General features: G+C 47.0%; 2 protein-coding genes and 1 long non-coding RNA gene across 15 annotated transcripts in view; 2 read left to right on the top strand and 1 right to left on the bottom strand.

Annotated features, from left to right (window-relative positions):
* The window catches only part of p120ctn (adherens junction protein p120), a 166,011-nt gene extending 162,657 nt beyond the window's left edge, over positions 1-3,354 (top strand). For 11 of the 13 annotated variants that reach the window (XM_075875507.1, XM_075875504.1, XM_075875495.1 and 8 more), the window contains one exon: positions 570-3,354. In XM_075875507.1, the coding sequence (XP_075731622.1) occupies positions 570-713 (144 nt within the window). In that variant the 3' untranslated portion in view covers positions 714-3,354. The remainder of the gene's footprint in view (positions 1-569) is intronic. The other 2 variants (XM_075875496.1, XM_075875503.1) reach the window with 1 other exon arrangement.
* Positions 3,355-10,012: 6,658 nt separating this feature from the next.
* The window catches only part of LOC142774362 (uncharacterized), a 59,096-nt gene continuing 44,447 nt past the window's right edge, over positions 10,013-24,661 (top strand). The window contains exon 1 of the long non-coding RNA XR_012886358.1: positions 10,013-10,584. This is a non-coding gene — a long non-coding RNA (uncharacterized LOC142774362). The remainder of the gene's footprint in view (positions 10,585-24,661) is intronic.
* Positions 16,695-24,661, bottom strand: part of LOC142774846 (uncharacterized) — a 51,597-nt gene continuing 43,630 nt past the window's right edge. Inside the window, exons 18-21 of the mRNA XM_075875988.1 lie at positions 21,937-22,137; positions 18,618-18,835; positions 17,780-17,978; positions 16,695-16,746 (exon numbers count right to left, since the gene is read on the bottom strand). Of these exons, the coding sequence (XP_075732103.1) occupies positions 16,695-16,746; positions 17,780-17,978; positions 18,618-18,835; positions 21,937-22,137 (670 nt within the window). The remainder of the gene's footprint in view (positions 16,747-17,779; positions 17,979-18,617; positions 18,836-21,936; positions 22,138-24,661) is intronic.

Here is a 24,661-nt window from a genome sequence, read left to right as displayed (position 1 = left end):
AATCGGTCGTGAAAATGCATCGGTTCAATGGGAACCTGGACGGTGCATTTGTAAAGTCCGAAATGTTCAACAAGTCCGAATTTTTGGAGTCTGAAAAATCTGTCAGCGACTGTAATGCATTTTGCCAGTCAGGGCTTGTAGGGAACCATCATAATCCTTTCTGGGCTGTTGTAAATGCCTGACTTCCCAAATATGCACTTTGAGGCTTTCACATCCGTCTCTGCACTTTTGTGCTACGGTCCAGAAAAGAGGTGCTCCCACTGTCCAATGGAAAGGTCTGTGTGCTTCTAAGTGTTGATGATAGCACAAGTGCATCTGAAACCGCATTCTTGATCTGTCATTTTTCAATATGCTTTCACTTCTGTCCACTTGGAAATATAAGTGAACATTTGCATAGGATAACTCGTGAACGCATCCAATGTGTGAATTGGCATACACACTTTTTTTACGAGGGGCACATGACTGCATGCAGTGTGCTTCTTGTGTATTAGCGCGTCCTTGTCCATTTTATGTTGTTGCATTTATTTGAGCCCATCTTCTCGGATATCCATTGCCCCGTTTTTCAACAGCAGCAGCAGCCTATGAGGTCTCCGCCTGAGCCCGTGTACGCCCAGGTGAACAAGAAAAAGGACCGGTATCCGAACGATCAGGGGCCCCAGTACCTCGCGCTCGACAGCCAGTCGTCCCAGCCAGCCGGAGACTCCTGGGTGTGAGATGCGACGCTGTGGCCACCATGACTTCAGCTGCGACGGCTTCTCATCTTTCTTGTTTCACCGTGTTTTGGGACGTTCTCACACGCCAAGGCAACATGGGAGAAAAAAAAAACAGCGAGGGAGAGTAGAATAAGACTGTGCGTTTAGTAGTCTGAGGAAGACAACAGTGTGTTTTTATTTTATGCTTGTGACATTCTTTTTTATTTCATTGCTGTTCGGATTTCTGGTTCGCATTTTTAATCAATTTATAATTGAGAATTATATCAAATTTTAGTAGAGTTTTGCGCATGTGCACAGGTCAGGCGTAGCCAAGGTCTCCGCCGCACAACCTCGCGTTTTTCTGAGGCGGTGCCTGCGCTAGCGTGTAGGACAGCTCGAAGCCAAAGCAAGTTCCTCGTTTTAGTCTCGTTTACTTGCCAGTTATGAATCTATCTCTAAAGTAGCTTTTTTTTTTCAGTTTTTTACTTTTCTCTTTAGGTGTTCTGCACAGTGAAGTTTTTTTTTCGGAACGGCACACCCGGATCTCGTGCGGAGAGATTACGTGCGTTCTCCCTCCCTGGTCTGCCCTTTTTGCAGGTAGCAGTTGTTGACGCGAACAAAAAACGTGAAGACAACAGATGCCAAGGAGATGCTCTCTGACTGTGTGCACGCGGGTGGTGGAAGTGGCATGACACGCACTCACCGAACTTGCCTAACAGGAACGAAAACGAATGAACGCAGGGCTGAATTGTGAAATGGAAAGAAGGAAGTCAAGACCAGGTCTCCCCACACTCTCACTAGAAACAATATTTCCTGCACCCCCTTGCATGCTGCGCAGGGGCAGCTTGCTGGACTCCTATAATGCCACCTCGTTAGGTGGCATAACGAGCAGCTGTTTGCAATCAAGGCAGCTGTCTCTTCGACGTCAGCTGTGGCGTAAAGATGCGGGACGTCGATGCTTAAGTAAAAACGAAGGAAGGAGGCACGTTCCCCTCCGTTGGTTGAATATGAGGGGAAAGGTGTCGGGGATATATACATATATATACCTGGGAAAGTGGGGAAGCAATTTTTTTCCCCGTTGCCATTTACTACTCCAAACGCTTACTACTACTACCGAGTACGCTCTGTCATCATTACTACGCTGTACTATTCCTGATCCTGCCAGTGCCAACAAGAGTGTTTTTCGCCGTGGTTTGCGGCGATCAGGCTTTCTTTACTTTGTTTTGGTTTCGTTTCGGTGAATCGCGTCACGTGTGTCTCAGCACCCTCGTCTTGTCCCATTCCCCATGCTACTCGTCTCTCGCTCCCCGTCTTCCCGCATCATTTAATTGAACCTTTTTCTCTTATCACGTCCTTACTGTGGCAGCTCTCAGTTCAGCTGGTTCCGTAATTGGATCCTTCCATCGTTGCACACGCGCCCGTGTGTGTCCGTCTATCTCTCAACATAAACATTTCACATGGAAACTTTGCTCAAGTGTCGCAGGGGTATCTTGCGTTGCATTTCTTGGGTTGTGCTGACGACGACAGAGGCGGGATGAATGGATGTCGTATAGACAAAGAGCATTGTTTCTCCGCGACGCCGCGGCCGGCGACTCCTTTCACGAGACAAACGTTGTTTGGCGGCGTGCAGCCTGCGGGGACGAACGACTCGAGTAGCATGGCACCGTGCACTAGGCCGCAGTGTTGCCAGACGCTGGTGCTGAGTCTTCGAAGCAGTTGTGACCCCGGTCGGTGAGCCGACAACGAGCGTACGAGACTGGTCGAACGGCTGCGTTTGCCTGCTCGTTGTCTCTAGCGGCTGGGGCTGGTAGGAGCTAAACAAAACAAAACAAAAAAAGTACCACAACTTCCACAGCCTGCACTCTTTGCCATTTTTGGAGCCATTTTCGTCTCCACCATTCCAGCAGCTGGGCTTTTTTTTTTTTTTAGGAACAGTGCTCTCGATTTCCGCTCTTTTTTTTTCCCTTTTTTTCTGTTCGGTATCCCTCCTCTTGTTGTTGACGTTGCTTTTACTGTCCTTCATTGCCACACAGTACTCACATTCATTTGTCTCATAGGCAGCGCAGATCTACTTAAGCACCAGTCATGCATTACACATTTTACCTGCGTTATTTTTTTCTTCTTCGTTGCGGTGCATTGGCGAGCATGCAAAGGAGTCTTGTGTCATTATGTAGGTATACTCGTGTGCATTTTTTGGACAGTATTTAAATATTTTAGCAATTTTCATTTCGGCAGAAAGTAATAGTGTTCTTTTAGCAGTTTTTGAATATTGTTGACATTATATAGGCACTCTGTTGCCCCATCATTCTGCCAGTGTTTGCTGTACAGTTATAAACCTCGCTACTGTCTCCCCGAGAACAGTGGTGCATTGCTTTATCGCTGTATTCAGCCAGTGTGCTTGTTCGTGCAAAGGTTTCACATTCCATTCTGATTTTAGTGAGGTTGCTGAAGGGAGCTTTCTTTTATCGAGGGATGATGAACTGTAATTTCAAGCAACCTTTTCTTGATTCTCGTGAACATAGGCAACTTTTTATAATGATGTACCGTAACATTTACATTATATACTTTTTTTTTCGAACGACTAGTGTACATTTTTTTGGTTGTGTAAAATGTATCTGACAAGAACTGTAACATTTGAAATAAAGGTGATTTTGAGGACCAATGTGATGCGTGCTTCATGTCGTACAACTGGTATGTAGCCTGTTTTGGAGGATAAGCACTGACCCATACCTTGCCGACTCAAATTGAGGACTGTGCTATGAGCAATGGAAAGGAAATTGATAGATGTAACCTTAAGAGATGGGAAGAGAGCTGTGTGGGTTGGGGAACAAACGGGTGTTAAGGACAACTTAGTCAAAATGAAGCAGAAATGAGCACGGCTAGTGCACATAGTGTGTAGGTGAAATGACCACTGGTCATTAAGGGTAACCGACTGGATTCCAAAAGAAGGCAAACTTGCAAGGGGGAGACAGAAAATTTGGCGGGCAGATGAAATTGAAAAGTTTGCAGTGGCAGAAGTTATAACCAGATTCAGTGGCAGAACATGGGAGACGCCTTTGCCCTGCAATGGCTGTAGTCAGGCAGATGATGATGTCTTGCGAAACATTTATTCTATAAACACTGAAACATAGTCTTACACTGTAGTCTGATTTGCTTCTTTGTTGGCGCAAAAGTGGCCATAGATTCACCTTTAGTTATATATATATATATATATATATATATATATATATATATATATATATATATATATATATATATATATATATATATATATATATATATATATATAAATTGATTCGTTCAGTAATGTATGTATGGTCTCGTTGGCTTAGAGCAGTGGTCTCAAATACGCAACCTCTCTCTTGCAGCCACAGTCTACACTTCTTTTTTGTTTTGTTTTTCATGATTGTGTTTTTTGCAATGTATATACTGATGCCTCCCTTACTCAATGACATTTAATGGGCCTGTAAGGCATTTTGAATAAATAAATATGTTTGCAGGCAACACAGGCATGGCTCGTCTAAAGTATTTTTGTCATGAGGCACCTCCTGCAGTAACCATGTCTTGATACATAGCTCTGAAAAAAAAAAAAAGCCTCTATGTATTTAAGAATTGGCATATAGATTTCAAGATTTCTGTATTTTGAAGGTAAGCGTCAAGTCTCCTGCCCCCTCCCCTTCTTTTACTTTCAGTGTACTTACTAGCACTCCAAGAGTGAATTTTCGGGACTGTGGCATGTCAGCTGAGATGAGTTTGAGACACCCAGTCTATTGTCTCTCAATGGCCATTTTATTTTATTCAATGCCTTTTTTCCGTGGAACAGAATTTATTTTTATACCATGGAATGTTGCTTTCCTGTTTTCTGTAAAAAGTATAACGAGCGAATACACAGGAATGCTGTAGTGTACAATAGCATGCGCTTCCATTTGCAGCCCATTACTACAAAAAAGGACAGGAACTTTTGCCAACCTAATAACCTCTTAACGGGGAATAAGTTTACATGTGAAACAGTGCTACGACAAAAGGAAAAAAACGAAGTTTGCCTGCTGGAGCAGTGCTGATGTCTAACGAAGAAACATTGCATTATTGGTGCTTATCATTCGGGTGAACATTGAATACTGGTGCAAAAATGCTTTGAACATTTACTGCAGTAGATATTCACCTCAAAGTGTAGAAGTATCAGCTTGCGGAAGGAGCGCTTGTTTGTGTGTTTCCCCTTTTCACCTTCACTGCGGAATGAATGAGTAAAAAACTTGCAAAGAAATCCTCTTGCTGAAGTTGGAGCCTTCAGTCCATTAACCCTGTGGTATTTTCTGTCTTGCGAGCTCTGTCAATTGGCTTGAGCTGTTCTCCAGGCTTCAAGCAGGACAGCGCCGCCTCCCACAGCTCTGGTACCGGTGTGTTCTCTCTTGGCACTACCTTTGAATGTTGGCAGGCTCGTGTTACATGAATGTGGGGTGTTTCCCCCATAGTGGGCATTGATTATCATATGTTGCTGGGTAAATTTTGCTGAGGCGAATATATGCAAGATAGGCCGTATTGAGGTTGCCACATTAAATCACATGCCCTGGGATTGTGCCGAAAATCCGCAAGGTGCTAAATTCAAACCATCCCGCCGCGGTGGGCCGCTGCGCTTTGCAGCCACAGCCTCGGCGACCAACTCTGGGCCGTCCAGCAGGCCCGCGAGGTGGCGGTCAGGCAAAGTTGTAACCAACCAACCAAAGACTGAGATTCCGGTGCGCATTAGTCGTAGCTGTCTCCAGGCAACTGACTGCTCCTTGCAGAGGTCTTTATGAAAAAGGAGGGTAAGCCCTCCTCTGGTCTCACTGGTGTTTTAAAGGGACAATAAAGGTAACTATTAAGTCGACGTTGATTGTTGAAATAGCGGTCCAGAAACCTCGTAGTGTTACTTTCATGCCAAGGAATGACCTATTTTGAAATGAAATCACGTTTTACTGGTCCGCATCGGGTTAGCGCACTTCAAATTACCCGTCTCAAGAAGCGGACCGACCGGACCATCTCACGTCACTGTTGCCGTGCACAATGCCTGGCTTTACTGCACTAGTAGCAGCAGACCGAAAACAGTGGGGGCCTCAGCAGCAGCAACAACGGCCATTGATCAGTTTCCCGCCATTGACTCCGAGATTGCAGACATTTCTTTGTTCAACAGCGCCCCGCCAGATGGCACCACCTGTCCTTTGTAACTACGCGAAAATTGAATTTTCGAACGACTCGTGCCATTCCCCATAGTAAGATCCGGCAGTTTTTTCCCCCATGAATTAAAGAGAAGCGAACAAGCAGCATTCTATTGCATCTCTTGATGCAGGGAAGGTTCGTTATTAAGTGCAGTTAGATCGATTTCTAGTGATTAATTGTAGGCGGTCCGTCTGATGTCATTTTGAAAATGTCCTACTGCGGCGCCTGTGTTTCTTGTGCATTTACCTTGATTTCTTGGTAAGTGGGGCACTGTTGTTGATAATATTGTCGTTTTAGATGTCATACATTAAACTTTCACTCTGACGTAAAGTGTTTTTTTTTTTACTTTAGTGTCCTTTTAAATGGCTCCATAGCGTCTACTAATTGTGGTTTTTTGTCGTTGTGCGCTGCCCGGTTGGCGTATGCTCGGGCATTGGCACGAGTGCGCTGGTTCCGTGTCACAGTTGCGTGGCCTCAGCTGTTTGAAGTAAATCCGTCTTTTTGCCGCACAAGACTTTGCGGGTATGTGCCACAAAAAAAAAAACAGGTATGCGCCGAGTAACTCCTAGCGTAATAGCCATGCATAGTAGAGTATAGCCAGGGGGTGACAAAAGGGAAGTTACTAGATTCACGTTTTCCTCGGTATTCTCACCACTAGTCAACTTGACTCTAGACCATTCTGTGTGAAGAAGATTCTGGGACCTTGGGCATCTGAAAGCGACTAAAGCACTCCTACTTTACTTAAAGACAACAAACCTGAGCGACCACTTATAGACTGTGTGTGCTCCCCCGAGTGTGCTCGTGATTGTGTGTACCTTCTTATCTCTCTGCAACCTCTTTTCTCCCCTTCATCCCTTCCCCAGTGCAGGGTAGCAAACCGGATGTGCGTCTGGTTAACCTTCCTGCCTTTTCTTGAATCTCTCTCTCTCTCTATTAAAGGGGACTCTGGCACTGCGATCCTTCAGCGACCATGGGAATGATGGGTAGTACACACATTTGCCTAGTATTCGTACTTGCGGGCAACAAATCGTACTTGCTGCTTGGCTTATTGCTGAATAGAGTTTCTCTCTCGCCACTAGTTCGTAGCTGCGCAATTTCCACGGTACAGGTTATGGACTTGGGGACCTTACTTTGTCGTCGACGCTCACTGCCCATTCTCATGATGGCTAGAAAGCCATTGCTAAATGCAACATATGTGTGTTTGTGAATAAAAAAGATTTACGATAGACAAATAACAATCATAATGGTGACAGACCAATATAAAACACCTACAAGCTTGAACCCTTTGTTCTAGTCGGCGACCTCAACCTAGACATTATGGGCTTTAAGACCTATAGCTTCGCCCACTCGTCATCCACTTCATGGAGGAGGAATAAACTGCCCGTGCTTCTAAGTCAGTACGAGCACAGCACGAAAAAAGGGTTCGCCTTGTCTTTCATGAGTGCCACTATAGGCTTTTGCCGTCTTGTGTTACAAGATTGTAACACTTCCCGAACTTTGTTGAAGCGTGTTTAAATAGGAGGAGAGGCTTGGCGATTTCCAGTACAATGTGCTCTAGAGGCGTGGATTTTTTTTTTTTTTTTGCCTCCCGGTCGTGTGCACCTTTTCGACGTCACATCCGCGACGAAAATATCACTTCAGTTTTGGTGGGCCACGGCATAAAACACTTTTGCGTAAAAAAAAAAAAAAAGTCGCCGCCCTAGCCCTCCGTACAATTGGTAACGTGCAGCCCCGATGTTTAGCAGTGGGTGCAACCCGACGCCACTCTGAAGCGTTTCACCATTATTGGTTACATGTTCGTGCTTCTTAGTGAGGTTAGACGCACGTTGGACTTGGGTTTACCACAGTGTTTATTTCACATGCCGCACACTGTGCCTCGCATAATCACTGTCACGGAGGAGGAGTGTAATGAGCAGTTAAATGCGTTTCGCAATGCGTTAATCACAATGGTTGTCGATCCACAAGCGGTCACAGACGTCGCAGCCAAAGAAAAGCCGCTGGAGAGACTCCCGCCAAAAGCAGGCGTTCGCAGCTGCAAGCGCGCTATCACGTTGACGCCGCTATCACGTTGGTGGCGCTAGCCACCGCCCGATCTAAAGGGTACAGCCATATCCATCCATTTATCCATCGGCTGCCAGATCATCGGTACGCAGTTGCTCTCTGGCCTTTCTTTCTTTTTTTTACCGGACTGTGCCATCGACCCAACGAATGCAAGCTTTCTCACGTTTCCGCTGTCGGCGCTGTTCTGGAGTTGTCGGTGGCGTCATCAGGGATATCAAATACAGAGACAGCTGCAAACGCGTGTCTTGTGTGTGCTTGTTTGTGTAACGAAACCTTGGCGGTCATTTCTTCTTACTCCCCCCCCCCCCCCTTCAATAATCTAAAAGGGGGCACCAGGTCAAACCCATATATTTACTTCGTAGGGACCTGTCCCCCGTAATCTCTTAATGTGGTCCGGGCCACGGTGCTCGGCTGCATGCTGAACCGTAGGCCGTGGGTACGCTCCCTGCCACGGCGGTTGCATTTAGGTGGGTATTGTGCAATGTCAGGGCACGGCAGAAAACACAAGGTGGCCTAAATTTCCGGAGCACCCCACTACGGCGTCCCTTATAATCTTATCGTGGTTTCGGGACGTAAAACTTCAGACAATGTTATTATTGTCTAATGTGCAGGGCTTTGGTCTCGCACTTTTTCGACAATAATGGTGCCCGAGGACCCCCGATGTTTAGTTCCAAGAACCGTTTCCTTCTCACCTTTATCGTGAAAAGCAGTTGGGTACCGAACACAGAACGTCATGAGAACCAAGGGGTCGTTTCCGTTCTCATCTTGCATTCGCTACAAACCGTGATTTCTTCCGGCCCCTGAAAAACCTCTGAATGCACAAAGAACGCTTCCCTTCTGATGTTACCCGTCTTTCCCCCGGTAGTCCGTTCAAGTGACGTGATGAGCTATCAATTGGTTCATTTGCAAGGTATACGAGCTTCATACGTTGCATTGCCGTGCATTCGCACGCCCATTCTGTCTTGTCTCGAATGTCTACGGCACGCGATCAACTTGTCCCTTCGTGTGGTGGATGTTCGATTGTGCGAGCTGAGATGACGGCGTGTAGCCGTTAAAGCGCGAAATGCTGACAGTCCGAACGCTCAAAGCTGGCATCGTCCGCGTGTTTTATGAAGAAATAAGTGGCGAGGAGGAGACAATGTCTGTAGGAGTGGTAGCAAAGGCGAAAAAAAAAAAAAGAAACTACACCATCTCCCGCTAAAGGGAACCATGTGTAGATGGCGCTTATCGCCGCGTTGCGTAGGAGGGAAACCTGGGTAGGCGCAAAGCATGCAGTGATTGACCGGTGCTTCCTACAGGAACATGACAATCACTGCTTATGGAAAGCCGCAGTCGCTTTCAGTTAACGCTTACGCTGCGAATTTTTATTGTTAAACAACGCACAGGAGAAATCTCCCACCGGCACTGCTGCTTTGGAGGTAAATATCCAGTGTCGCATATACGGGGTTGAACACTTGTGCAGGGGGAGCAGTCGTGTTTTTTTTTGTTTTTTTTAAGGGCGAGGCTAGCCTTGTCTAACCTTCTCTTGTCTAACCTTGTCCTGCGTCAGGCGTAACCGGCAGTATCAGACAGACAGACGGACGCACAGATGGATGGATGAACACGCGCACAGACGGGCACACAGACAGACGGACGGACGAATAGACAGACACACAGGCAGACGGATGGACGGACGCTTGGCCCCACTCGTCATCATTGCTTTCAAAAGATGGTAATTTGTTAGCAACCGTGAGAGTACCGTAATGTTAGCCCGTGTGCTTCCTCTAGACTTCGTGCACCAACAGGTGAACGCGGCCACATCAAATTATTGGCGAAAACGACAACGGAGGCGACGTCGAGTGGAGCTGCATGCGTGCGGTGCAGGCAGCTTAGCTCACCCTCGGGCATGCTGCAGCACGAAACAGACGGCAGCAACGATTGCACTGTCACGGCCGCTGCAGGAGTGCTATCGCGGAGCGATGCGTTATGCTACGTTATTCTTATCGTCCAACACTCGCTCATGGCGTTGATAACACGGGCGGACCGTCACCCTGACCACTGTCGAAGCGCAAAAAGCATTGGCATCGGAAAAGGCGTCGTTCCGCGACTGCACCGCTGTCAGAGCGGCTGAGGACAGCCCACCATGCATATCAGCTCTTCTTACTGCTAAATGCGCCTTCATGAGTTACGTCTGCTCAGGGCCTATCGCCGTTGAAAGTTCCGCGACGGCTGCTCATGGCACCAACTTTCGAGCTTTCACTTTTGTATCGATGAGGCTATGGCTTGTGCGGCCCGCCATGTCCGGTATCTCCGGTACAACTTGTACGCTTCAGAAGAAACCGCGCAAGCTTTCATATTGCCGCTGGACAACAGACCGGTGCGCTCTGCGAATTCGACAGAAAGAGTCGCATGGTGACTGCCGAGATCGCGCTGCTTTGTGCGTTTGTGACAGTGACTATAGTGTAGGGTGAGACGCGACAGACTGGGACCGTTGTGCTGGTCACATAGCGGAAACTGGTCAGTAAGGACATGTTTTGGTATGTCGTGCCGTTGCTGCTGCAGCTGCTGACCGCCGTTGCAAGTGCCTGATGGAGGGACCACTGTAGCGACCACCGCGGTGACTACCGTCACAACGTCATGACACTGCGCAAAGGTGGTAAGAACCGTATTCAGTTCAACTTTATCTAGTTTGTGTCGGCAACTTTTGTTTATACGTTACCACTTTTTTAAACGAAAATGCGCGCTTGTGTCCTAATGCTCGTGCTTGAGGTATGATCGGTATGTTACAGTCTGTACTCCGAGTGTGACTGTTAAGTTGCAGTGTACAGTACTCGCGTATTGAAACAGGACCCTCGGAGCGGGTGGCCGATGGTACTTGTGCCGCCGCTCTTGGGTGCGCGTAGAACCAATGTGTTGCATTGTGGTATAGAGAAAGAGGGAGAACACCTACGGAGCAGGATTACTCCTTCCTGTCGCCAAAGTGTTGGCCTGTGGCTCACCGTGTGTACACAGCCAGGGTGGCGCTGCAAGGCTCACGCACATTCGCATGTCGACCACACATAGCTCGCCGCTGCGCACCACTTTTATTGCGGCACCAGCAGACGACCCTCTCGTTCTGCGGGCTTAGGCGATTCGGTGCGCATACCTTAGAGCTAATATACTGACTCTGTTATATTAACTCTGTGTAAGACACAAGATTCAGTCAGTAAACTGTGCCTTGCGTGCGTTCGTATTCTTGTTAAACATCTGCATAAAACCTTGAACGTATTCCTCATGCTTTCTGCCTCGACAAGAAAGAAAATGAGTGGCAGGCTTGCCTTTATTCAACATGGAAATAATATTATGCATTAGTGTCGCTAGGGCAAACTGTGGCCTATTGTTGAGTAAATTTAGCAGAAGCTCGCTCGATCTTCCGTGGCTGGCAGCTTTACAAAAAAATTGCCACGCAGAATAGCCGCAATATTGGCTGCTCGGCGCAAAACCGAATACTAAGTTATTGTCTTCATGTTGCACGGAAACAGGCCCGTGGCTGCTGTTTTTTCTTTAAGTTGCGACAAAAATCTTGACAAACTGGTTTTGTGCAGCTGTTTATCACGTCTACGAGCACATGGCACGCGCAATATCTCAACTGTATTGCATTACTTTCTTGCGCAGCCTACGTTCCTCATCGTCGAAGGGCGCAGGTCGAGAGCGTCGTCTGCTTAAATGGTGCGAGCGATTCTTAAGAAAGAGAAAGGAAGGGAAAAGTGAGCCCCGTTATTGTCTGCTTCAATGAGTGACACTGCCACAGTAGCTCACAAGGGATGGGGGTGAGGAGGGATAAAAAGGGTAGGAGTAAAGGTGTAGAAAAGAAGAAAAAGAAGCGACAACAAACTGAGGGGATAGGAGAGACAGGAAAGATGGAAGCACGGTCACTGGAGTCCAAGGACGAGGTACACTTGCGAGAGATGTTGTCGGCGTCTGTAGATGGCGTAGAGCAGGTCCAGTAGGTCAGAGCTACACTGTCGTCGAAGGTCGCACCGTCCACTTAATACGAGCTGCATGCATGCGAAAGCGCGTGGGCCTTGCGCCACCACGCCGACAGTGTGCGCTTTGCGAACTAAATGCCGACTCTTTAGCGACCGGAAGGAGTAATCCTGCTCTGTAGGTGTTCTCTCCCTTACTCTATAACACAATGCAACACCCTGGTTTCGCGATGAAAGCAGACCGCATATCTGCATGGATTCTCCGGCGGTGGTTAGGGCTTTTGCCTCGAGTTCTGGCTCGGCGAAGGTGGCCACGCTACTTTGTGGCAGGTGCGTCGGCCCCCACGTCGTCACTTGGTTCCCTGGCCTTGTGGGGCATACTGCCCACCCGTCGTTCCGAATGCCAACGAGCTGGCCCGAGCGCGCGAACTTATCCACCGCGCCGGGCAAGTGGTGCTCGCGGGTGCGGGGCTCCACAAGGACTCACCTCAGACGTTCAACGAGGTGAGGAAGTACTATATAAACTCAGCAGGAGGGTCTATCCCCCGCCTCACGCCAAGCGCTCTGGGCATCAGTCTTCCACCTTTCGCATGTTACAAACTGCTTCATATCCCCAGCTTAGCCAGAGTCGGCAAGTGCGCGGACGTCTACGAGCCCGATTGTCCGCATTGCGGAGATCCCTTCTACACGTAGAGCACATGCTCTGGCGGTGTGTCACTCGTTGCAGCACAATGATCGTCTCACCGTGGAAGCAGAGTCAGAGGAGGCCCTCAAGAGCTCCGATCCCGTCGCTCAGCTACGGGCGCGAGTACAAGAGAAGCAACGCAAAGTATACGAGAACTATAGGGAATAGGGTAAACACTAAACTTGCTCCATTCTGAATCCGTCTAATTTTTTGCTCAAATTTGTTTTATTGCTATAGCAATTATATGCACAGTTCCGGCTGTTTTTTTTTTTGCCGTCCGCGCCAGCGACACCGTCATTCACGAATATGTATATGAATGTGTATACACGGCGAAGGATGCGCTATAGCCTCTTCTTTCTACGGAGCGAATATCGCCTTTCCGGCCGCGGTCATCTGCGCGCGCGCTTATCTCGAAAGCGAACGGGGGGAGGGGGGGGGGTATTATGGTTGCTGCGCTATCGCGGCAACGATCGGCGAGTCGCTTCTGCCCACATAGCAGGCAGGAGCTTCTACGGGCTGCGCTCTCAACAAGAAAAAATTCCGCCATATCCACGAAGTGAATGATGATGAGTGGGCGAAGCTCCGGAGGTAAACCTGGTAAACCATGAATCCTCTGTACATTTTGCCCACTCGATTTTATTACATCGCTCCCCCTAGCGTACGTCGCCGCACTAAATCGAACGATTGACTTCAACCAATGACACGCGCCATATGTGACATCATTCCTATTTTATAAGATCTCGCGTCTTTCATCAACTACAAGTACCGCTTTCTAGTTTATAACATCTTGCATCTTTTCATCATCAGCTACAAGTACCACCATCTAGTAAACACTACAAGAACTAAACAAGAGGTGGCTACATACAGGAGACGGTACCGCCATCTAGTGAACACTGCAAGAACTAAACTAGAGGTGGTTACATACAGGGGACGGTACCGCCATCTAGTGAACACTGCAAGAACTAAACTAGAGGTGGCTACATACAGGCTACAGGGGACGCACAGCCCACGCCCTAAGGAGCTTCGCCCCTAAAAACAGTGCCGAAAGAGTATCTAGAGCGGCCGTGTTCTCTTACACCGGCTGAGCGTTTTTTAGAGTTAGGTGAGATCGAATCTAAACGGGTTGACTGCCAGTCTCACTTTGTATATCAAGGCCATCACCACGCACGAGCCTTGTTGTGGTGATCTACTATATGGCCGCGCCGCAGGAAACACCGTTACTTAGCAAGTGCATGTTTACTACAATTAAAATTGCTTCTAAAAAGGCTACAGCTGTAATTGCTTCGCAAAACATTCGAATATGTTGCCACCGCATTCATTTGTCACCCTTTTGGCGGAACTGGCTTTTTAATGACATTGTTCACTTTAATCACCGATGGTCACGATCCACTGTAACCGTTTCCGCTTCACACACATGGCAGTTGAAAGATGGTGCTTGTACTATACAAACGTGAGGTTTAGACGAGCGTATCCAGTTGGACTTGTTTGTTACTCGTATACCGCGAGGAAACTATACGAGGAAACTCGAGGGAGAGAACAGCATGTTATATCTTGTTTGTGTCCTCTATTACAAAGTTTTACGCACTGTTTGACTGTTAGAGGTGAAGACGCCATATTATACTACCACTCGGTACTGATAAAGCAGCATGGTTCCGTATAGTAACGCACGCTTTGCAAACTAGGTGGTCATGGCTGCCCGCGGTGGCATGACCCGAACATGCAGGATTTTTACGCTGCATTTCTTTGCTTTAGCGTCCGTAATCTTGCGCGCTATCGTAGACAATTTCATCATGACCTGAACAAAGGCTAAGAGGGTGGCGATGTGTAGGCCTCTACTTTGATATCAGGCTGTTATCGCGATAGAAATTACACGGACTTTTCCGACGGGTTTTTGCCGTCACCCTCGAAATCCTTATAAAGGCCGAATTGATAACACCGCCTGGTACGTCGTACGCTTTACCCGCAAATAAAAGCACGCGAGCAGGAGCGACGTATGCGGATGAAGCCGAGATGAAACGAAGCCGGCCATCTCCGTCGCATGGAGGGCGCATGGGATAACATCAATTTTTGAGAGGGTGTTGATAACATCATGCCGCGCGCGATGCACGCCGTCGATTGCCCCCCCCCTCAAGCCCGCCCGTCTTTCTTAAGGCGAAGGAGATTAGCGCCAGCAGGATCGTCGCTAGAGCAGCAAGGTTGAATTTCGATCACAAGGGCGCAGCCCCGAGCGCTGTCGCGCGTATGCATACCCAAACGGCTCGTATACCCTTCTTACGTGCTGTTCTCTCGCTGCTTCGCGTTGAGGCAACAGACTGCACGCAAAACGCTCACCTCCCCAAAGAAGTGTTGCAGGGTCGCCACTCCGGAATCGGCACGACTCCGGAGGGGCAACCTCGCGCAACACTTCTTATAGTTATCGTGACCCTGTCATGCAGACGGAATGGAGACAACGCTTGGTGGAATGGAGCGGTATGGAATCACGCCTTTTTTTTTTCTAAAGTAGAAAATGTACTCGTCTACGAGCTGTTTTTCAAACTCCCAAACATCGGTAAGTCAGAGCCTTAAATTTAACAGTATTTTTAAATATTGTTAATTTTTTTCATATAATAAAAACACAGCATTTTTAAAATGACTCGGCTGCGTGATTACAAGCACGGTCCATTTATAAGCAACGCGCCTACCACAATTCTGTCTTAATAAGGCTTTGAAGTTTTTTATTCGTGATGCCCTCGGCTCTCTGCCGTTGGAATCCGTCGTGCGGAACTACTATGGCGGTATACCCAGCCTCCACCCGTCCCATATGACTTGATTGTTTCCCCCTAGCTGCGCCCCAACCTCCTGCGGTTTCCCACCCTTCACTTATTTGCTTTTGCTGCTGTCACAGTTGGCGACTTAGACGCTTATTGGGGAAAAAAAAAAACGCTTCTCGAAGTTGTGATTAGTATTGACGCTGGCGAGATTCTTGTGTTCACTGCAAGCTTTCGGAATGACAGGATTTGAAGTGAACTGCCGGGCCATTCCCAGAGTGGGAATGGGCTAAGCTTTTTTCCATTCCGAGGAATTTAAAAGAACGGAATAGGGGGAATTCCTAATTTCCTCGAGCGAAATTGGAATGGATTGTAGGCGCCCCTTCTGCAACACTGCTCCCTATAACCCGTATTCCTTTACACGCATTGTTTTACTGCGGAGATGTTAAAGTGGAGCTTGAACGGGCGATATAGAGAAAACCCGTGAGAGCAGAAAATATGAACACACGCGATGCGCTTTGTGTGCGAGTGTTTGTGTCTTATGTGTTGTCTTCATGCAGTTTAAGCTTGTCTGCTGGACCTGTGAATTATAGCCCAACAACATTACATTCTGAAGCATCGTTTGCAGCTTAGTGAAAGACATATGTCTTCCCTAACCGAGGTTGGGGCTTAAAAGCTCACCAATAACAACACGGACGTCGCTCCAGCCAGTTTATATCGAATATTCTTCCATTAAAATTGGGATTTTTTTTACATCGAACAATTAGTGGTTGTATATTTACGCAGAGGTTCTCTCTCAAAAAGTAATCGTGTAGTATTTTCGTCAGTGTCGTGATGTATATAGTACAAACTTACTGGCACACTGCGAGCCGTCTGATAAAAAATTAAAAATAATGTAGTACTTATACATAACCAAAATATGAGCTGCACATGGAATCGAGCCGAAAATTTGAACAAGTCATCATCACCAGATATTCGTTTCCTAATATTTTTAAATCCAACTGAGCACCTATTCTTTAAAGCAGCTGTGACTAATCTTGAAGTTTGGATAATCGGTTTTCTGCGCCGCATTCCCATTTAGCCCGCTAAGCCGGATAGCCAGTTTAGCGGATACTTGCAAGCGCCAACACTTAACGTGGTCATTGATCTCGCCACCACAATTCCATAACAACTTGGCGATGAATGCAGTGTAGTTATCCTTCGAAAGATTCGAGATACACACCTTCCACACACGGCATCCTTCCCTGTCATTCAGGAGCGAAACAAGGTGTGAAAGAGGAGTGCACGGATATGCAGATTCGTTAAAGCTGTATTCAGTACATAAACGAATAAGACTAGTTCCTCGTAATTTACGAAGAGCCGCGTGACGTCACAGGTTATGCCAGCTCCACATGATCAGGTCTTCGTCTTTGCATCCCGACCTGCATTGACAAAGACAAACGAAAGCAAAGCTATGCGAACATTATACAAGACACACAAAGCACTCTGAAAACTTTCGTGTCGATTTTTTTTCACAATTCCTTTCAGTAAGCATTGTACATAAGTTGCTCAACACCTACGTATGATGTGGTAATATAAAAGTTAAGCACCGCTGTGATGAACGCCTCTGCAACGGAATGAGCTAATAGTCAACAATTAATTACATAAAAGTCATTGCACACGCGTATATTGGTACACTATCAGTACAGTGATGATCAGGTATATAGACTTGAATGCCACAAGCATTCATATAAATTATTTTTTTTGTAGTTGCGTTGATGTTAGCCATGCGCATAGCCAGTTTTCTCTCTCTCTCTCTCTCTCTCTATATATATATATATATATATATATATATATATATATATATATATATATATAAATTATTTTTTTTGTAGTTACGTTGATGTTAGCCATGCGCATAGACAGTTTTCTCTCTCTCTCTCTCTCTCTCTCTCTCTCTCTCTCTATATATATATATATATATATATATATATATATATATATATATATATATATATATATATATATATATATATATATATATATAATGCTGCTATGGACTTATGCAGGATACTCGGTCATGAGCATTGCTACTGCAAGAAGCGCATATTGTATGATTGCCTACAATGTGTACTTGAACAACGATTACAAGATATTTTGTAATTAGCAATAAATTAGTTTACGGAATAAGTTCCTAATACTTATTGTCGTCTGACTTCAGAAGTGACGCACCCGTCCGTCTACCATAAAGCTACAAAGCGCCCTATGCATTTGCCCAATATATCTGGAACGTGAAAGAGATCTTTCTCTTCTCGGTCGATTGTGTTGATAACCCCACCTCAAGAACTTCCTGCACCCAACGTGGTTGTGCATTGCATTCTATGTTGGAGGTATCGATAACATTGGTTTCTATATCGGAGGTATCGATAGCATCGCCTTCAATGCCGGAGTTGTCGGGGTGGGGGGAGGTCTCACTTGTTGTCCCCGGAATCGGAGGTGGAGCTGACGGCCGAGCTTGTTGCCCCCGCGTGTGATCCAGGCAGCGCCACTACACTTGGCCCGAGCACCGAGGCGGGCAGGTGTGCGCACAGGGACCAGCGACCCTTGTGCAGCTGATGTACGTCAGCCAACACATGGCCGTCGCTGATGCCGCCGAACGTGTACAGTGCCTCACCTGTGAGCACACCGGAGGAAAAGCTCACACTTAATCGCGCTGCTGTAACACCTGCAGGCAGGCGTGCCACCGTGGGATTCAGTTCTCGAAATCCATACGAAATCCCCCCTATTCTCAAAAACTATGTGAAAAACTGGCAGTGGCAGCTACAAAACTGGAAATGACAGGCACACAAAGCATCTACGCTGGTGTCGAGACATCTACATTGACATTGGGTGTGCTTAGAATGGTTGGAACACCTTATTAACGACCGCAGCGCTATGTTCATTCTTTTAAACGTAACATCGACCACGTGCTTGTGTTGCATCTCGCAGCACTCCTATTTTAGGATAAGAGCGTGATGAAAAAAGTAAATGGCACTTATGCAAGCATCGTTAGGTATACTGTCATTCGCAGCTTTGTGACATGATATTGGTGAACAGGGCACGTATTACTAGAAAAACATAAACAAAAAAATGTCCTAAATGTCGGTAATTTTTCACCTACCTGAGTCCTGTTTGTCAGTATTATTTTGCATAGCTATAACCAATACCAACTACAATCAGCTATACTGCTTGAAGCAGCACTATGACAGGATAGTCTTGCGGCCTGCATACATTCGCGAATGGGTACTAAAAGTGCCTGTTCATCTGAGCTCACCAAAGACCACAGCGTCAGAGCTGTGGCAGGGCCTCGGCATCGAGGCCAGTGGCTCCCAGCAGCGCTGGTCGTCTGACAGCCGCAGCACGTCGGCCAGGCTGCCGGGCTGCAGCTGGTCCAAGGACACGGAGCCACCGAGTGCCACTAGGCTGCCCGATGCGCAAATCAGTCCTAGGTAAGCGCATGCTCTGGGCAGCGGAGGCACGGTAGATGTCCACCTGCGCGATGGGTATACACGCCATCTCTGCACTGAGTTCATGTGCAAAGACAAAACCACGAAGACACTAGTATTAACCAGCATAACATTATTTCTCCTATTGTACTGGTAAGTTTCCATCTTCGGCACCTTGGTGGTCTGTGGTGCTCGACCGCTGCTTTGTAGGTCGAGGAATCGAATCTCGGCCGCGAAGGCTGCAATTTGATAGAAGCGAAATTGTGGAGGCCCATCTACTTGATTTAGGTGCATGTTAAAATATAGGGGTGCGCATGGTTCCCCCTGGAAGAGGGTGACGAATGTTTGTCACAGTGCCCCCCCCCCCTTTTTTTTTATTAAATCAATGTGTGGAGCAGCTTTACGCACGCCCTTCTAGGAGACTACGGGGTGGCTGCCCCCACTCCTTGTACGCGCGCATATGCGATAAAGGAATTGGTTTGATTGATATGTGGGGTTTAGCGTCCCAAAGTCACCATATGATTATGAGAGACGCCGTAGTGGAGGGCTCCGGAAATTTAGACCACCTGGGGTTCTTTAGCGTGCACCCAAATCTGAGCACACGGGCCTACAACGTTTCCGCCTCCATTGGAGACGCAGTCGCCGCAGCCGGGATTCGATCCCGCGACCTGCGGGTCAGCAACCGAGTACCTTGGCCACCAGACCACCGTGACAGGACATTTTAAAGGGACACTAAAGGCAAATATTAAGTCGATGTTAATTGCTGAAAAAGCGGTGTTGGTACTTTTATGAAAAGCAAGTGCTTATTTTCAAGTAAGATGACGTTTTAGTGACCCGCATCGCTTTAGCACACTTTAAATTACCAGCCTCAAGTGACAGCTTCGCCGCGGTGGTCTAGTGGCTAAGGTACACGGCTGCTGACCCGCAGGGCGCGGGTTTGAATCCCGGTTGCGGCGGCTGCATTTCCGATGGAGGCGGAAATGTTGTATGCCCGTATGCTCAGAATTGGGTGCACGTTAAAGAACCCCAGGTGGTCTAAATTTCCGGAGCCCTCCACTACGGCGTCTCTCATAATCATATAGTGGTTTTGGGACGTTAAACCCCACATATCAATCAATCAGCCTCAAGTGACAACTTTCACGTCACCGTTGCTGTTCACAAGGTTTCTCGGCTTTACTGCACGGTCGCCGACACTAGTAGTAGCAGAACGAAAGTAGCGGGAGGCACAGCAGCAACAACGGCCATTGAACAATTTCTGGCTGGGGCCTCCGAGATTTCCGGCGTGCTTGGTTCAACTGGGCCCCGCTAGATATCTATACGTGTCCAGTTTAACCAGGTGAAAATTTAAATTTCGAACCACTTGCGTCATTCCCCCACAGTAACATCCGGTGGCTCTTTTTTCTATGAATCAAACAGAAACAAACAAGCAGCATTTCATTGCGTCTCTTGATGCACTAAAGGTTCTTTGTAGCAGCTAGCTCGATTACCAGTGATTAATTTTAGGCGGTAAGTCTGACGTCAACGGGATCATTTTGCGAATGTCTTAGTCGTGGCGCATGTGTTCTTGTGCATTAACACTAATTTCGTGGTGAGTAAAGCACTGCTGCTGGTAATATTGTCGTTTTAGACGTTGTCACACATTAAGCTTTCACGCTGACCTGAATCGTTATTTGATTTTTAGCGTTCTTTTAAGGAACACCAGATGTTCGAAATTTGCGGAGCTCTTCACTACAGCGCCCCGCCACGGTGGTCTAGTGGCTAAGGTACTCGGCTGCTGACCCGCAGGTCGCGGGATCAAATCCCGGCTGTGGCGGCTGCATTTCCGATGAAGGCGGGAATGTTGTAGGCCCGTGTACTCAGATTTGGGTGCACGTTAAAGAACCCCAGGTGGTCAAAATTTCCGGAGCCCTCCACTACGACGTCTCTCATAATCATATGGTGGTTTTGGGACGTTAAACCCCACAAATCAATCAATCTTCACTACGGCGTCTATCATAATTCTGTCGTAGTTTCGTCATGTTGAAACCTAAAAAATATTCTATTAAATTTCCATCTTTGAACAAGTGCGAGCATACTAATATACAAATGTACGAGGGGCTGACATTTATACTAAAGATAAGAACCAGATTGACTTTACTGTTTAATTTGTATTTGACCAAAAATATTGATGTTCAGACTATTGGTTACAGTCTCGATTGTAACACTTAACACACTTTTACAACATATGCAAGAAAAACCACATGGAGTTGAAAGGCTAGGGGGTAAAAGGACGTCACACGACGATAAACATTAAGAAAACTTATTATAGCTGCGTAACTGCTTTATATATTTATAAATACCATTGAAAATATCAAAATGAAGGTGGTCGACCACAGTTTAACTCGCTTCTGCGAAAACTCAACGTTGAGGGTAATGATAAGTTTGCGAGGGCCGTTATCAACATCGCTATCACTTCATAGCGTTGCTAGGAGGCTTCTTGGATGGAAAAAAAATTGTTCACAATATATCCATGGGGTTTTAAAAACAACTGCTGCAGGTATAACTACTTTCAAGAAGTGGCTTTCCTTTGCGCAAACCGGTTGTCGACTCTTTTAAAGCTTTGCGTGCGTGCTGTACACACACGAAGAAAAGTAAAGGCAGTTCGTTGTCTCTGTCACTATAAAAAAAAAGAGCGAGTAAAAAGGGTGTATTTTTGTCCCACAACAATAATCGTCATCTATATTGCGTTCCATCCTTGCGCTATCGCCCCGCGCCCGCTACATTCCGGTCACGATCGACATGCCCATTATCAGGGTTACATTGCATTCTCGATGGGAAAGTGGCCAGCGCCGAGTTTTCAAGAAAGGAAGCGCACGCAAGCCTGATGACGATTATTGTTGTGGGACAAAAAGACACCCTTTTTACTTGCTATTTTTTTAGAGTGTAAGGGCCGTTCCACGCGCTTCCCGCACAGCCGCAACGCACGTGCCGGGACCCTTACCGCTCGCAAGCCAGGGACAAATAAGCCAATTGGCGACGCTCTTTCACTCTCCGCAGCATCGCCAATAGGCCTATTTGTCCCTGGCTTGCGTGCGGTAAGGGTCCCGGCACGTGCGTTGCGGCTGTGCGGGAAGCGCGTGGAACGGCCCTAAGTGGTCCAGTACGCACGACTTTGTCCTGGGGTCATAGCAGTGGACGGCTGTGCAGCATGCCAAGTCGTCCTCGGTGGAACCCACCACACCACCGGCGACCCAGACGAGTGAGCGGAAGAGCGCCACGCCCATGGCCATCATTGGCTGTGGCAGCGAGCCCTTCATTTTGGTCCACTTGTTGCGTTTCACGTCGTAGTACTCCATGGTGGACACCAGCCTGCGTTCGGCAGAATGGTGGGATTCGGACAATTCTCGGGTAGAAGAGTTGATAGGTGGGCTAGTTGGTATAGATTGACGACAACTCAGTTCGGGCAGAAGAATTAATAGGTGGGCTAGTTGGTATATAATTGATGACAACTTTGGGGCAGAAGAGTAGATAGGCAGGCTAGTTGGTATAGATTGATTATGATGACTTGGAAGCGCGAACAAACGGGACAAAGTAAGGAGATACAAAAACAAGCTCAGGCTGAAACATTGGTTTAATTGTAGAACATATATACGCAACAAAATACGAGGGGAAAGAGGGTCAAAAGGGAAGAGTCAATCTAACGGTTTTAGTCTGAGCTTGTTTGTGTACCTTCTTACTTCGCCCCCCCCCCTTTGTTTTTTCTTCTTTTGTTCTGTCAAGTTCTAATAAAACTGTCGGGCATCTTAGCACCTTTGCTCGAGACGAAGTGATGATTCTGTACATATTCCTAATTCTCCTTCGCGCTTCTTCCATGTAAGACGCTTACGTAGAAAATGTACAACCGAGTCGGCGAACATGCATTTCGTCCGAACTTAGTTGTACAGCGATACGGTCGCCCATCTGTCGTCTAAAGCGTCACGTGCTGGGACATTAACTGTTAAAAGAGCTTCTATTAAGTTTGTTTCATAACTTATTATCTGTCCTGAAATCGCGTCTCAGCTAACTTGATCACGAATTAGCCAGCCAGTCCGGCTTGTTCTGATGGGGAACGCTACATATTGGGTGGTTATTTCCGTGTTTGTCACAGGCTCCTTACAGTATTTGCTGGTGATTCGCCTATATATGCGATTCACCTATATTCTACCCTAATTTAATCTTGACTCTCTTTATACTAATTGACCCATTATTTACGTCATCCACAAATTATCACTTCCTCACTTGGCATGCCCTTATAACATTGTCATAACGACATGCCACGTGACACGCATAATTTATTGTGAGTGAACACGCGTACTTTACCGACTGTTGTTGCAACCGCGAGTTCGCCAGCCGTATCTAACACATAGCTATCAACACGCTAAATAGCCGCATACATACGCGACACAGAGAACGCAACACGCACAAAACACCCCGCGCACCGCAAATGACGCCGACGTACGATCCACTACCGCGGCCCATGGGAACAAGCCTCGGGTGACGCACCCGTGGGCCATCCCGGGAAGCCATACACCGTACACACACGCCGGATACTTAAGGAGATAAAGCGCTCTCTGATGAGCACCCGGATAACATTGCTTTCCACCAAGCGGCGCCACCACCCGCCGATAGCGGCAACTCTCAGTCAACAGCGAAACTCGCCAGGCTAACTGACGGTTGGACTTGGAGCACTGCACAGGCCTAAATATAAAGCCCAGCCCAGTCCCGTGGCTTGAAACCCGGGCCTGGCACCGGCCTTAGCTTACATCACCGAACCCAGCCAGGCATGCGGCTCCAAGCCGGGGCCCAACCCTGGCCCGGGCGTTTATCGCTAAATTTATCTAGGGGGCGCGCGTTCATGACCAGGCCTAGCCCGGCCCCGCTGGAGGATATTAGTCGTTGATGGTGATTATTAACCATGCATTGCGCATTGTAGCAGGCGATCGAATGGAAAATGCGGTGTGTACATGCATCGAAATGTTGCTTTGCCCGCGGTGTAGCTCAGCAGTTAAGCTGTTTTGTTGTTAAGTTTTAGGACGCGGGTGCGATTCCCGCGGCCATGGCGATCGAATTTTGATGGGGGCGAAATGCAAGAGCACCCGTGTACTTATCTTTAGGTGAACGTTAAAAAACTCCAGGTGGTTGAAATTATACCGAATGCCCACTGCGGCGTGCCTCGTAATGATATTGCGGTCTTGGCACAGATATATATATATATATATATATATATATATATATATATATATAAGGGAAAGAAGTGTATACCTAAGGGCTCGTTTTTCCGTATATATATATATATATATATATATATATATATATATATATATATATATATATATATATATATATATATGAAGTAATTTGTATAATGAGCGTACACCATATTATACACGCATCAGTATAGATATACACACTTTTAGCATTAGCGTTATAAATAATAATGTACTAGCATCGAGTGTAATGGGAAAAAAACGGTAAAAGAAAAAATGCTTGTAGAATGGTGTTTGTACAATTCATTTTTCCTCAACCGGAAGTTATGTTCGTTTTTTTTTTTTTGTGGAAAAGGAAAAAAATAAAACTTAACCGTTTCTTTTTCTGTGTTCTTCGCTAAGCTTTATTAAAAGCCAGCTCTTTGCACATGTTACTTCAGCTTGACACAGTATGCCTTGGACCATGCAATGCATAACGTTCACGTATGCTCGAAGACCGACTCAGGAGACCCGAGTCCAGCCCGGCCCGCAGCCCCAAGCCCGAGCCCAGCCCGGGTCCACCAGGAAGCGCTTCGGATGGCCGGGCCGGGCCCGGGCTTTCGGGTCGGCCCATGCAGTAGGACTCGACTCTTTCGAGTCTGCCCGTG

This window comes from Rhipicephalus microplus, chromosome 10 (genome assembly GCF_043290135.1).
Source record: "Rhipicephalus microplus isolate Deutch F79 chromosome 10, USDA_Rmic, whole genome shotgun sequence".
Classification (NCBI taxonomy): Eukaryota; Metazoa; Arthropoda; class Arachnida; order Ixodida; family Ixodidae; genus Rhipicephalus; species Rhipicephalus microplus.
This window is presented reverse-complemented; position numbering and strand designations above follow the sequence as displayed.